The sequence below is a fragment of the Chrysoperla carnea genome, chromosome X (assembly GCF_905475395.1).
Source record: "Chrysoperla carnea chromosome X, inChrCarn1.1, whole genome shotgun sequence".
In the NCBI taxonomy this organism is placed as follows: domain Eukaryota; kingdom Metazoa; phylum Arthropoda; class Insecta; order Neuroptera; family Chrysopidae; genus Chrysoperla; species Chrysoperla carnea.
The window spans coordinates 36,436,001-36,450,345 of NC_058342.1; the positions used below are offsets into that span (position 1 = coordinate 36,436,001).

A 14,345-nucleotide genomic window follows, 5' to 3' on the forward strand; every position below is an offset into this window, starting at 1 on the left:
TATCTTGAAAATTGTTGGTCCAATCGTTAAATGAACCTGATTTTTGAATTTTTTGGGTCAAAATTACTTTATATACTGAGTTTCATCGAAATCGGAAACAAAAAATTTGGCTCGATTTTTTGAAATTTTTCTAAGGGGTACCCCTTAAAAAAAATCGAAAAAATCGTGAAAAAATTTTTGTTTCGGAATTCGATCAAACTCAGTTTATAAGGTCATTTTGACCTGAAAAATTCAAAAATCGGGTTCATTTAACGATTGAGCGATTAGTTTTTGAGAAAAACAATATCTTGACTCAATTTTTGGAATTATCTTGAATAATATTCGCCCAATCGTTAAATGATCGCGATTTTTGAATTTTTTGGGTCAAAATTACTTTATATACTGAGTTTCATCGAAATCGGAAACAAAAAATTTGGCTCGATTTTTTGAAATTTTTCTAAGGGGTACCCCTTAAAAAAAATCGAAAAAATCGTGAAAAAATTTTTGTTTCGGAATTCGATCAAACTCAGTTTATAAGGTCATTTTGACCTGAAAAATTCAAAAATCGGGTTCATTTAACGATTGAGCGATTAGTTTTTGAGAAAAACAATATCTTGACTCAATTTTTGGAATTATCTTGAAAAATATTCGCCCAATCGTTAAATGAACGCGATTTTTGAATTTTTTGGGTCAAAATTACCTTATATACTGAGTTTCATCGAAATCGGAAACAAAAAATTTGGCTCGATTTTTTGAAATTTTTCTAAGGGGTACCCCTTAGAAAATATCGAAAAAATCGTGAAAATTTTTTTTTTCGGAATTTGATCAAACTCGGTTTATAAGATCATTTTGACCTGAAAAATTCAAAAATCGGGTGCATTTAACGATTGAGCGGTTAGGTTACAATACCTAAATAGGTATTGTGCCTCGGACGCAAGTTAAGCTCGCAACGCCACTGATTAGTGAATGTATAAAGCTTACTAAAATTCAATTTAATTTGTTTGTAAATAAAATAAAAAGATGTAAAAGGTTTTGTTCAACATTTAAATAAATAAATTGTAAAATTAATTGTAAAGTAAAGTAAAAGTAAGTAATGCGTGTCGTGCGAATGTAATCGTCAATTTTTATATTCCGTGTATATTTGTAAGTGTTTGGTCTGGTGTGGCCTCTATCTATGGCCTGGCCTAAATCAACTATAAATTATGTACTGTACCGATACGTCAACGTGTATCATACAAATTACACTATTTTTCATATAAATTGAACAATCAATACAACATCAACTATTTGAATGAAATACTGGCTGTGCCAATCAAATTATTGTGGTCCATTGTCTAATGTCCAATACGTGTTCAGTTCAACGCACCCCAAAACATTCCTAATCGTTACAGTTGCTGTATTTGGGCATATAATTTTCCAATAGCTATTTTCACTTCATCTGCATCGATTATGTGATGCCAAAAAATATGCGGAATAAAAAATAATCCATGTTATTGAGAAGCAAAAAATATATGTTTAACTATATGTTTTATTCTAACGCCCCAATTTCCAAAATTTTCCTAAATAAAAATGTTGTAGGTTGCACTGAAATGAAGCCACTCACGAATCTTCGTGAGTGCGTTAGTCACTAATTCATACCCCCCCCCCTCTGTACTGTAAACTATCATATTTTATATGATCATGTGAGTTACGTTTTTTTGGCACACTCTGTATATAAATATATTTAATTCATTTTGTACATAGAAGTGAAATTCATTTTTAAGAAAACCATTTTGTAAATAAAAGTAAAGTAGAAGGAACAGGAGTGGATTGACTTGACGTCTTGACGGTTCAATTAATATGAAATAAACTATATATACGTATTACGTTACGTTATGTCACATTATGTTACGTTACGTATTACGTAGGTTAGGTAAAGTTTAAAAAGCGTACAAAAACAAATGAAATTGTTGATGAGATTCAAAAAGCCTTACAAATTATGAAAATAAACAAAAAAACAATTGATGTAGGTATCCATAAAAAAAAAAGTTTAAATATCTAATAATGCCAATATTTTTTCAAAATAATTATTACCAGTATTTATATTGCCCAATTTGTATTAATTTTTGTAAAATTTTAATTGAAAAATATAAGAAAAACTTACATTTGATGTTCCAAAATTTACTATTTACTTTATTTATAATTAGTAGCTACCTAGCCTACTCTCCTGCTCTCTCTGGTTACCCCACACATCCTTTTTTTGCTCATAATTTCATAGGTTTTCTTCTGCGGAACCGCACCCCCACCCCCCATGGATGGTAATTAATAAAACAAAATGTATAAACGATTAAAAATATTTATTTAACAAAGGTTTATACTGGATTCCCACAAAACACAGATTTGTACAACTTTTATTGCTACGTTCATACTTTTGTCGCAAAACGTATCGCATCAATTGTTGCGTTCTCTGCGAATCCAGAATTTTATTCAACAATTGTAAAATAGAAAAAAATACATATATTAATATAAAAAACATTGTTTATACAATTTCAGTCTTTTTAGCATTCTATTGTCATGATGGGGTTTTGGGCTATTTATTTTGGTTTAACGACCAGATAAGGAGCGCATCAAGATTGAAAGCGACATCGGTATCGGCACTCGGTAATACAACAGGAACGGTATACGAAGATACAATAGGAACATAGTTCCAACCGGGTGTTCCACGACTCATCTCGTTTTTTTTTTATTCGTCTCCGTTTGTAAACTTGTTTATAATAATTTTTTTTTTAATAAATAGGTTAAGTTTAAGTTTCAAATTAAGGTTAAGTTTCACTTAAGTAGTTTTAGCTTAACTAAAGTATTAAATACGTTTTCTTAAATATCAAAATTTTTAAAAATATATCTATCTATCTAATTTAAAATAAAGGCTGTACAAAATTGTCAAATTTTTTATGGAATGCCCTGAATATGAAACAAATAATAAAAAAATATCTTGATTTATTGAAATCTGGAGAAAATGGCAGCCTGTCATCAAATGATGATGATGAAATTTAACTTAATTAACAGTTAATAAAGGTTAAGTAACTGTTGATGCTAGAATCTGAATAATAAAATAAAAGCTCCATCCAATTTTTAATAAAATAAGTACAAGTTAGAAAAATAAAATTAAGATTGAGGTTATGCAAAAAAATCAACGAGCCGTTGAAATGGAAAACTTTTGTAAAATTTATTTGAATTTCTTGTAATTTGGTGGATTATGAAACTGAAAGAAAACGAATGAAATAATTAATAAAATTTTGAATTGAGTATTGTTATTCGCCATGGGAACTGATGCTAGCGCTATCTAGTGGTAGAAAATAAAAGCTGTCTATGACAAGTCAAATTTATGCATGGTTATGATTGAATTGTTTATTTATATTTTAATAATGAGTGAAATAAAAAAAAATAAATTAATTTATTTAACTTTTGACACGTTCGTACTCTTATTTTCTACCACCAGACAGCGCTAGAATCAGTTCCCATGGCGAATTGGACTTGGACTACTTACGAATGGCACAAATTCATTTGATTTCATTTCCATTCATCAATTTGTTCCATTTAAATTAAAAGAAAATGATTTGATTTGATTATTATTTACTTAAGAGCGCATGTTAGTTCCAAACATGCGATTCGATCCATTCAATGTATGAAGAAACTCTTGTGTAAACTCCTGGTGAATTGACCAACGCGCAGGCTTTACCAAACGATGTTACACCTATCACATAGAATAAACAGTGGTTTTTTTGATTTGATACAACAATTGGACCTCCAGAATCACCCTAAAAATACAAAAACATCCTTTAGCTTAATCCGATTTTAAGAGTGCCTCCTACCCGAAGACGTCTCGTCTTCGGGTGATAGGTCGTTCTCAAAGAAGGCACAGAAACCTCTTGGTCTATGTGCTAGGAACCCACTTGCGATACCCCTCTTATGTTTTATGATTATTATTTTCATTATAGATAAAGGTAGGTACTTACTAAGCAAGTATCTTTGCCACCAGATAAAACCCCCGAACAAATCATGGAAGAAACAATGCCACGTGGAAGTATTCGATCATCGCCTTGGTAATATTGTTGACACTGATTGTTATCGATAATATCTAAACCAACTTTTAATAAATGTGGACTTGGATCATCCGCTGTAAAAATAGACAACGAAAATTTAAAACACTAACTAAATTTAAAGTGAAACTTTAAGTTGAACTTACCAAATCCAACTTGACCCCAACCAGTAGCAATGGTTCTCGTGTAATTGATATAATTTGAGTTCCATAAACAGGCCGGTCGAATGTAATCATTAAATTGAATGGGTCTGGATAAACGTATCAAAGCAATATCGTTGTACTTAGCTGGTGGTGAATATCGTGGATGTTTTATGATATCGATTATATCTAATGTCTCTGGACGTGCTCCATCTGAATCTGATTCTAAATTTAAATCACCCAAACGTACTTTAACTGGTGGCCCTCTAAAACAAACACACAGTTCAATCACATCGATACTAAATTCGCTAAAAAGTTGAATCAAATAATGTAAACAAACCTGTCCCTACTGTGTGTACAATGAGCAGCGGTCAACACAAAGTCTTCACTAATCAAGGTTCCTCCACATTGCCATGCAACATCACCATCGACGATATACCCAAGAGCAGCCTAAAATATTAAATGTAACATAACCTCAAATTTACAGAAAGAAAACTGAAAAGTCTATTAGTTTTATTACCATATGTGGAAATTCTTTTGCTTTAGCTTTAGTACCACCGACAATTAATGAAATTGCATCGAAATTACATTTTGGGATGGCAACTGATGTCGGTTCTGGATTTGGTAGCAGTGGTAATGGCGCTATAAAATTCGTGACCAATCGACTATATTCAGCACATTCTAAAAACATTAAAATCATTTTAATACGCCCCAAATACGCTCCAAGATTTTGCAACAAAAATAAGACAAACAATTATTTAAGCCTCGAAGCGGGGTGGCGCTTTTAAAGCAACATGCGTAATTCAATATATTTACTTTGAGCACTTTTCCGATGATATTGATTTGAGTTTTCCGTTGGAAAAATAATGGGATCAGATATTTGTGTAGTTGTTTCTGGATAATTATTTGGACGATGATATCCTTGCTGCCTTGTTGTTGAAGTACGTCGATTCCCATTTTGTTGTTGATTGCCGTTATTATATCCACTTGTCGTAGGACGTTGAGTTTGATACTGATTTCCTGTATTATATACATTTCCTGTTGAAGGTCGTTGATTTACTGCTTGATTGCCAGGATATTGATTTCCGGTTTGATATTGGTTTCCTGTATTATATGGATTTCCATTTGAAGGACGATGATAAGGGTTTTCCGTTGGATATTCATTTCCCGTTGGACGCTGATTACCTACTTCGTAATAATTTTCTGTAGGGAATTCAATTCCAGTTGGGCGTTGATTTTCATTCTGATATTGATTACCACCAGCACCAGCTGGACGTTGATTACTCACGAAAGGGCTTGTATACCTTGCTAAAAAGACAAGAAAGAAAGATGTATTTAAATTGCTCAATCAGTCAAAGCTGAGCTTTACATTCTCGTCAAAATGTAACGATACGAATAGCCTACAATGATTAAGTACTATGACTCCACAAGGATAACGGTTCACAGAGCTCCTTTTTTTTTGTAAAACTTCATTTGACAACTAGACAATGACAACTAGAGAACGCACTCTAACATACTTTGTGTTAGAGTTCGAATGCTTACACAAATTGATGGGCCCATGGGCCTGATTCTGATTCCAAACTAATTCTTTCTTAACTTTTCAAATAAAAATTTAACTGCCAGTATCTTTAATTAATACATACTTTATTCTTGTAAAGTATCATTCAAATCCATTCAGTAGTTTTCAAAATTGTCCAACGAAACGGACGAGTAACTACCAGTATCTTTATAAATTATGGGTTATGTATTATTCTGACGTATAAGCTATATAATTGTACAGTTTCAATCAAATCCATTTAGTAGTTTTTGCGTGAAAGCGTAACAAACAAACAAACAAACTCACTTTCGCATAAGGTGGGCGTAGAATATTTCTAAGTGTTAGAAATTTACACATGCTTAAAAAACATTAATTTTAAAAAAAGGCTTACATAATTTCCATTAAAAAATATTTAGTTTTCAAATTTCGTTAATTTTCGATTTCGAATAATTTTAGAAATGATAGAGTCACAGTATTGGTTAGCTATCGATGATTTGCTAATGACTAATTGCTATATTATGTGAGTCTTATTTATTAGGTGCGTATTCAACCACCTGTAGGCCTATAGACCTGTAGACCTGTTACTGTTTTGTTACATATATTAGATTGGAATACAAAGTCCACTCCAATAAAATAAAAATTTAAGTACGAACCTGGACAGCACACAACGGGAATCCCAGAGATTCGTCTTGGATAAAAACACACTCCTGTATTTGATAACACTTTTTCTGGATCATTACTGATGTGACAATCAGAAATATAGGAACAAACACCATTCGATCCATCTTTGTACACAACACAAGAATCACCAACTACAAAATTGTTTTAAAATTAGGTACATATTTTTAGAATACCATTAAATTCATTAGAAATCAAAATGAGTTTGTTCAATTCAAATCAATCTGAATCAACAAAGAAGGTGGGTAGTTTTAGTTGATGGAAAATTTTTAAATTTTATAACACATACCACTGATTTCAGCTTCAATAATTTCAACTACATTATTGATAAATATTATTAAAATGATTAAAATTAATCGCATTATTTCATTTATTTAAATTTTTTATGTAATATTTATTATTTATATAATTAATAAGTAGATATTTTTAATTATTTTTGATTTTGAAAAACCACCTTGTTTTAAACTTTTACTAAATAGTAAGTAGATACCTAAGCTAATAAGTGTATAAATTAGGTATGTAAATAAAATATGTTGTTTTTATTATTATTATTAATTTTATTCAAATATATGTTTATTACGTCAATCGGCTACGTTCACACCAATTTCATTTTAACCAAACGTTTGTTTATACTTCTTAAATAAATACCAAACCTCACCAATCTCACCAGACCAATAAACCTTCAAATTTTATTAATACCTAATTTACAATCAAAATATTTCCATTCAAAAGATCATGAAACTAAAATGATATTCAACTTCAACCCAGTATTTACTTTTCGCAGTCCCATAGGAGGAGTTTTTGGGGGCGTACTTGAGACGAAAATTTTGATAGAAACGGGAAAATTAACAAATTTTAAGTTGAATTTTTTTATTTACGAATAAATGAAATAACCGATACTTCAAGTTGATTAAAAGTAAGATCTGATTGTCACTATTTCATAGTTGTCAAAATTTGTATCCAATTTTTTTCATTTTGTGGGGCCTTTATTTTGGGGTTCATAGGCGCAGCCTAATCCACCTATATGGTAAATCCGGCACTGCTTCAACCAAAAAATTTTGGTTTATAGTAAGCGAAAGTTGAAAAATAATGGTGAACTCACCCACGCCACAAATATTCTTGATTAATGTGGCAATAATATTCAGACAATATAAAAAAAACTTTTTTTAAAGAGGATTATATTAAGTGGTTTTTTTTTTATGTTTGATTATGTTAATGTATAATTATTGGTTTTTTTGAACATAAATGTTTGAAGGTTATTGAAATTTACGAATATGGAATATTTTTCTAACGTATAATTTCAAAATTTACGAGCATGTGATAAATGTAGCCATTAAAAATTGTTTATGCTGTGGTTTTTTCTATAGGGTGGCTATATATTCAACGCCAACATTTGCAATATTGAATTATTCCACTTTGCAACCCCCCCCCCCGGAGCATAGTCTTACATGGGTTTATGCTTATAGAATAAAGGAATTGATTTCTCTAGGTTAATGCCTGAGGGCTTTTCAAGCAGAAACCCTCGCAATGTTGAGAGGTGTCCAAATTTGTAGCACGGAAAGTTAAAAAGGGTATATATCACCATTTTTCAGATAGCCAGGCCACAGTTCGGGCCATTGATAGACTGAAGCAACTGGGACTAAATAACAATCTTAGATTGATATGTCAAACACAGTCAGGCTGTAGTTAAAGTTTTTGAAATAGGAAAATTTTTATCTCTGATCCCTTTAAAAATTATTATGAACCTCTATAATGTTGAGATAGTTTGTCATTAAAATTGGTGGATGTATAGGTACATCAAATTTACTATAGTTAAACGTGAATCATAATTAACTATTTTTCCCCTGACCACAAGGCAATTATAAAAAGGTTATAACCTCTAGTCTGAATAAAAAAACCATCTTCTTCATTTATTTTCCAATAATCTTTCCGCCTATACTGTGTTTTTGTGGCGTTCATTTGACGATTAAACTACGATGCAGATACCTCTTATAATAAACTGTTGAAAAAACTCGCCGTAGGAATCTGTGAAACGATTTAGACCGCATTTTTAATACTTACCTTAACAGTTTAAGCGCCACCACTGAAACTTCAAAAAAATTTGGAAACGTGAAATTTTATGCGCAGTTGCTACACAAGATTCCAAGAGTCTCCGAGGGTTTCCGCGGAGTATTACAACTCCGGCACTACGCCGCACAGTAACTCCGGACTAAGATAAGCAAAATGCCGTATGAAAATTGTGTCGCAACTGCACAAAAAACTTGACATTCCCACCGCTGAAATATCCCCTTAACTCCACATGAGTAGCTCCGAGTTTTTAGTGAGTCATGAGTCATCAAAATCGCTAAGATAAAGTTAATACTTTAATAGTTTTTAAGATAATTTTTTAAAATAAAATATGAACTAAATAAAATTGACTTAATATTGATTTAGTATTTGATAAATGACATGTGATACTAGCGACCCTAGTGACACGATCCGAAGATTGTACGAATTAACAAACCTAAAAGTTAATGGACGAAACAAAATGGAACAAACCAAATTAGCAAATGTTTTGAATTAGACATGTGGATGTGACAATTTAAAACATGCTTTTTAGTTTATAAGTACTTAATAATTAATTGACAAGTTTAAAAAAATAATAATTAAAATGAAATTTTTATCAGAAACATTCGTAAATCATTGCTATAAGCGAAATGCAAAATCTGGCTTACGTATCAATAAAGTAAGAGCAATTTGAACTAATTCTACCTAATTTTAAACCAATTTTAAAATCTCAAATCCTTATTTTTAGCGAATAGTTCAAGGATACCTTCGTCGTGATATACATTGTGGAATTGTGAAATGTAAATTATGTACAAATACGAGCAACACAAATGAACCGGTTTTGGATCAAAATCCAAAAACCGATAGTACGGTGTATTCGAATTACTATATTGTACCGGATACAGAAACACTTTTCAATCAAGTAAGCATTCATTCATTCATTCGTATCCGATTTTGTGGGTGGGTTGCTGATTTTGGATCGTTTTGTAACTAAAATTTGTTTTGATCGGTTTTAGATTGATATTTTTGAAGATGAATCCGTGGAAAATGTTATTATTTGTATGTCCGTTTTAAAATTATTACAGTCACGCAGTAGTGTCATTTATAAACGAATTTTGGATGTAGCGGCAAATGTTAATCGAAAATTTTATATTTACGATGATCAACATTCTGAGTAAGTTCTAAAATATCATAAAATACCTTCATAATCCTCGTTTAGCACCCTGTTTCCTTTACAAACGTATTTGAAAAGAGCTGTGTGTTTGTACAATCTTGTACCCTTCGAACACTTTGATCCGAATCGAGTCTTTAGTGAGTGCTCGACACTTGACTGTTTAAGTTGGATTAAATTGATTGATTGATTGATTCTAGGTTCACATACGTTGAGCGATCGTTATCAAAATTGAAAGCAGATCATAAAAAGTTACTTCTAAAATCCACTTTAAGTTTTTATGTACAGCATGTTCAAGCAACATCAAAATCAACATGCTTTGTTGTTTTAACGCGAGATGAGGAATTGGAAAATGCGTTTACTGAAAATAAAGATCGTATACATTTTTGTAAAGGTATGCTTCTGTTTTTGGGATCTGTATCTGATTCTAAATCAGCAATTTAATTTTAATATTTATTTTTTCTAGTTGAAGATTACATTCAAACGTTGAACGCATCGAAAGGCGTTTTGGAAATAAAGTTACGTGTTAAAGATGATCAAGCTAAACGGCCAGAAAATTTCCGTGAAATATTCCCACCGTATTTAACAAATGAACAACTTTTTACAGGAATAAGACGTGGTGATGTATTACAGGGAACTTTTCGTGTCAGTGGCCATAATTTTTTGGAAGGATATGTTACGGTTGATTCATTTGATAAACCAGTAAGTTCACCAGTAATTAGATTCAAGATTAATAGTAGGGTGGGGGATCCGTCTTCGAAAACTATTCGAGACACTTGCCTACAGTGATGATGAATGGGGGAAAAGAACTAGCCCTGATTGGTTGTATAAAGTTTAATTGATTTGTTGCAGATTTTAATTAGCGGTTACAAACGATTAAATCGTGCTATCGATGGTGATGTTGTTGGCTTAAAGTTGCTACCTAAAGAAGAATGGCTAAGACCAGTTGATATCGTTGTTGAAGATGACGCTGATGCAACTTTAGAAGAACTTGAACAGAAAACATTGGAAGAGACCCAAAAGAACAAAGAAAAGTCAGATAAAGATTGTGTGGCAACTGGACAGATTGTTGGTATTATTCGTCGTAAACATGGCCAATGTTGTGGGATCATAATGCGTAGTCAACGTTTTCATTCGTCCAGACATTTGTTTATACCAGCGGATCGTAAATATCCACGTGTTCGAATCGATACCAACAACATCGATAATTTAGTTGGTAAAAAGTTAATAATCGCGTATGATGATTGGCCGCTACATTCAAGATATCCATTTGTTAGTAAATGTTAATTATTATTTATTACTAGCTTTTGTCCACGGCTTCGTTCGTGATGATGATTCATTTTAATATATTCCATAAATTATTCAATTAAAGAATCGTTGATTCATTTAGAGAACCAATTGGTAAATAAGGCGGCATTTGGTTCTTTCAATTTATAAATAAGCATTCCTTACATACCGCTTGTGAGAAGAATAATTAAAATTCTCTGTAAATATTGCAAATCACATGAATTAAAAAAAAATATAGTAACATGTCAAGCATGCGAACGTTAGGGGTAGAATTTCGGAAAATGGTTTCTTATCGGATGCCTACGTCATAAAGAGAACACACCCTCCTAGTTTCAAGTCTCTACGATCATCAGTTTAGGCTGTGCCTTGATCCGTCAGTCATTCAGGACAAAGCATTCTATATGTATAGATTTATTACTTGAACTGCATGCAACTAAACAACATTCAGAATTCAGTAGTGAGTCAGAGATAGTTAAACAATTAATTAACGCTTGTTCTTTATTTTTAGGGTCACTTTGTTCGGATTATTGGTGAAGCGGGAGATAAAAATGTTGAAAATGAAGTACTTTTATTGGAGCATGATGTGCCTTATGCAAGCTTTTCACAAAGTGTGCTTAGAGATTTACCAGCAGTTCCTTGGATTATCACAGATGAGGTAAGGAGAGCTTTCAATTTTAATCAATTCAAAATTCCCACAAATTAAGAAAAAGGAAGTAAAATAATTGTAACTTGGTTACAGGATCGTGCTAAACGTGTTGATCTGCGTGATTTAAATATATGTTCCGTGGATCCACCAGGCTGTACAGATATCGACGACGCTTTGCATTGCTTTAAGAATCCAGACGGAACATTTAACGTGGGTGTACATATAGCTGACGTATCACATTTCGTGCGTCCAAATACCGCCATCGATGCTGAAGCAAAGAATCGTGGTACTACTGTTTATTTAGTGGACCGTCGTATCGATATGGTACCAGAATTATTGAGTTCCGATCTATGCTCGTTACGTGAAAACGTTGAACGTTTTGCATTTTCATGCGTATGGGCTTTGGACAAAAATGCCAAAATTTTAAACACAACTTTTCATAAAAGTATCATCAAATCACGCAACTCGTTCACTTACGAAGAAGCTCAACTACGAATCGACGATAAATCGAAACAAGACGACATCACAAAATCTCTACGCTATTTAAATCAACTAGCGAAAATTCTGAAACGTGAACGATTAGCGAATGGTGCTTTGGTTTTATCATCTCCAGAAGTGAAGTTCCATGTGGACAGTGAAACCCACGATCCAATCGATGTTAATGTTAAAGTCATTTTGGATACAATGTCTATGATTGAGGAGTTCATGTTGTTGGCGAATATCTCTGTTGCCAAGAAAATTTATGAAGATTTCCCTGAATGTGCGGTCCTACGTCGACATCCAGAACCACCTGTTGCTAATTTTGAACCATTAGTTAAGGCTGCACAAAGTCAAGTAAGTTTTTTTAGCCAAACCACACACACATCTGGTTTACCAGGGGAGTTTACCTAGAATTACAGAGGGATACATATCAGTATCTTCTCGAATAGTCAGATTATCCTTCTAATCGAGGATAATCTATGAATGCTACGAAAAACTGAATCGCTTCGCATTGAATAACATAGTCTGGCTGATCTGGGTACTGGGGGGGCGGATTCTTTTGAATGAGAGAGATAATCTCGAACACCCCTTAATGTTATAAAATCGAAGTTCGATTTCAGTAAATTTTGAGTAATTTTTAGAGATGGTTAAAATAAAATAAAAATAATAATTTTAGGGTATTACGATAAAAATTGGAAGTGGTAAAGAACTGGCTGATTCATTGAACAGAGGAATAAAGAAGGACAATCCAGATTTTAATAATATGCTTCGAATTCTGGCTACTCGTTGCATGCAACAAGCTGTTTACTTCTCTAGTGGAATGTTCAATTACAAAGAATACTTCCATTATGGTTTAGCGGTTGAAATTTATACACATTTTACGTCGCCAATTCGTCGTTACGCTGATATTATGGTACATCGATTACTAGCCGCCACAATTGGTGCAGATACTACATATCCTGAATTATTGGATAACAAGATCTCATCGAAAATTTGCGATAATTTAAATTTTCGTAATCGAATGGCTCAATATGCGGGTCGTGCTTCTGTTGCACTCAATACTCATGTAAGTTCAATTTTTATACCATGTATATATGAAATATACATAGTATATTAAGTTTAGTCCCAAGTTTGTAACGCTTAAAATTAATGATGCTACGAAAAAAATTTTGGTAAAGGTGTTCATAAAATCATCTAATTAGTCCATTTCCGGTTGTTTGTCTGTCTGTCAATCAATATAAAGTGGGATAATTTGACCAAATCCAATTAAATCTTTTTATAATTTTTTAAAATTTCTTCGATTTTTAAATGAAACCTACTGCTTTTGTTAAGTTTATTTTGTTAAGTTGGTTTTCTGCAGTCAATAACAGAACACCCTGTATAGATGTTATTGACTTTTGAATCTTGAACATACAGTAGATGCGTACCATGTGTACTTTACTGACTACTTGACCTACTCGACCTACTTGAATTCATTATTATTAAATTAACGTTTTGTATTTGTAATTATAGCGTTTCTTCAAGAATAAAGTATTCGAAGAAGTTGGCAACATATTATTTGTGCGTAAGAATGCGCTACAAGTTCTTATCCCGAAATTTGGTTTAGAAGGTACAGTTTTCCTAGAACCACCACCTGGTTATACCAACGATAATAAACGATATTATCCAAAATTCGAGTACAATGAAGAGTTACAAATTCAAACAAGTTCGACTGGTATACAATTGAAGGCATTCGATAAAGTTGTTATTCGATTAGAAGTCGATTCCACGAATATTCAACGTGAAAAAATTGTATTTTCAATGATACAACCACTCGCCGTTGGATTGTTAAAAACTGAAGTGGATAAGGTGCTTCAAGAAACTACAAAAAACACAACTGCTACGGCTACGGCCACGGGTATGGATTGCGACTAAATTCATCAATTAGTATTTTTGTAAAAATCAAAAAATTCTACATTTATCAGAATAAATTTTTTGTTACAAATTTTTGTTTTTATTATTTACACCGCTGGGAAAAAAACCCTTCAAAACTCTCTTAAAACATTTCAGGAAATGAATATATAATGATTTCAGATACCATGAATAATATTTTAATTTTTGTACTAAACGACAAGCTTTTATTGTACTAAAAAGTTGAAAATAATTTTACTCATACCCGACTATTTGTAAAAGCTTGAAGCGCTTTATATCAAGAATGAATCGAAAAATAATTAGGCATGTGGAGTAGATGAATCGTTCTGATTCATTTTTGATATTTTAAGTTGAGCGTCTCAAGCTTTTAAGTAATTAATAATGTCAATAC

General features: G+C 32.2%; 2 protein-coding genes across 2 annotated transcripts; one reads left to right on the forward strand and one right to left on the reverse strand.

Annotated features, from left to right (window-relative positions):
- Positions 1–3,480: 3,480 nt before the first annotated feature.
- On the reverse strand, positions 3,481–7,747 carry LOC123303084 (serine protease snake-like). Its single transcript, XM_044886184.1, has 9 exons — positions 7,729–7,747; positions 6,703–6,753; positions 6,389–6,547; positions 5,015–5,506; positions 4,719–4,879; positions 4,539–4,648; positions 4,205–4,464; positions 3,975–4,135; positions 3,481–3,776 (listed from the first exon to the last, which is right to left on the reverse strand). The coding sequence occupies exons 1-9, from the start codon at positions 7,745–7,747 to the stop codon at positions 3,609–3,611; spliced, it is 1,581 nt and encodes a 526-aa protein (XP_044742119.1). The 3' UTR covers positions 3,481–3,608.
- A 1,218-nt stretch (positions 7,748–8,965) lies between these two features.
- On the forward strand, positions 8,966–13,999 carry LOC123302598 (exosome complex exonuclease RRP44). Its single transcript, XM_044885610.1, has 10 exons — positions 8,966–9,138; positions 9,208–9,381; positions 9,476–9,633; positions 9,831–10,024; positions 10,097–10,332; positions 10,483–10,902; positions 11,426–11,572; positions 11,657–12,397; positions 12,720–13,109; positions 13,556–13,999. Exons 1-10 carry the CDS (start codon positions 9,064–9,066, stop codon positions 13,955–13,957), a joined length of 2,937 nt encoding a protein of 978 aa, XP_044741545.1. The 5' UTR covers positions 8,966–9,063; the 3' UTR covers positions 13,958–13,999.
- The last annotated feature ends 346 nt before the right edge of the window (positions 14,000–14,345 follow it).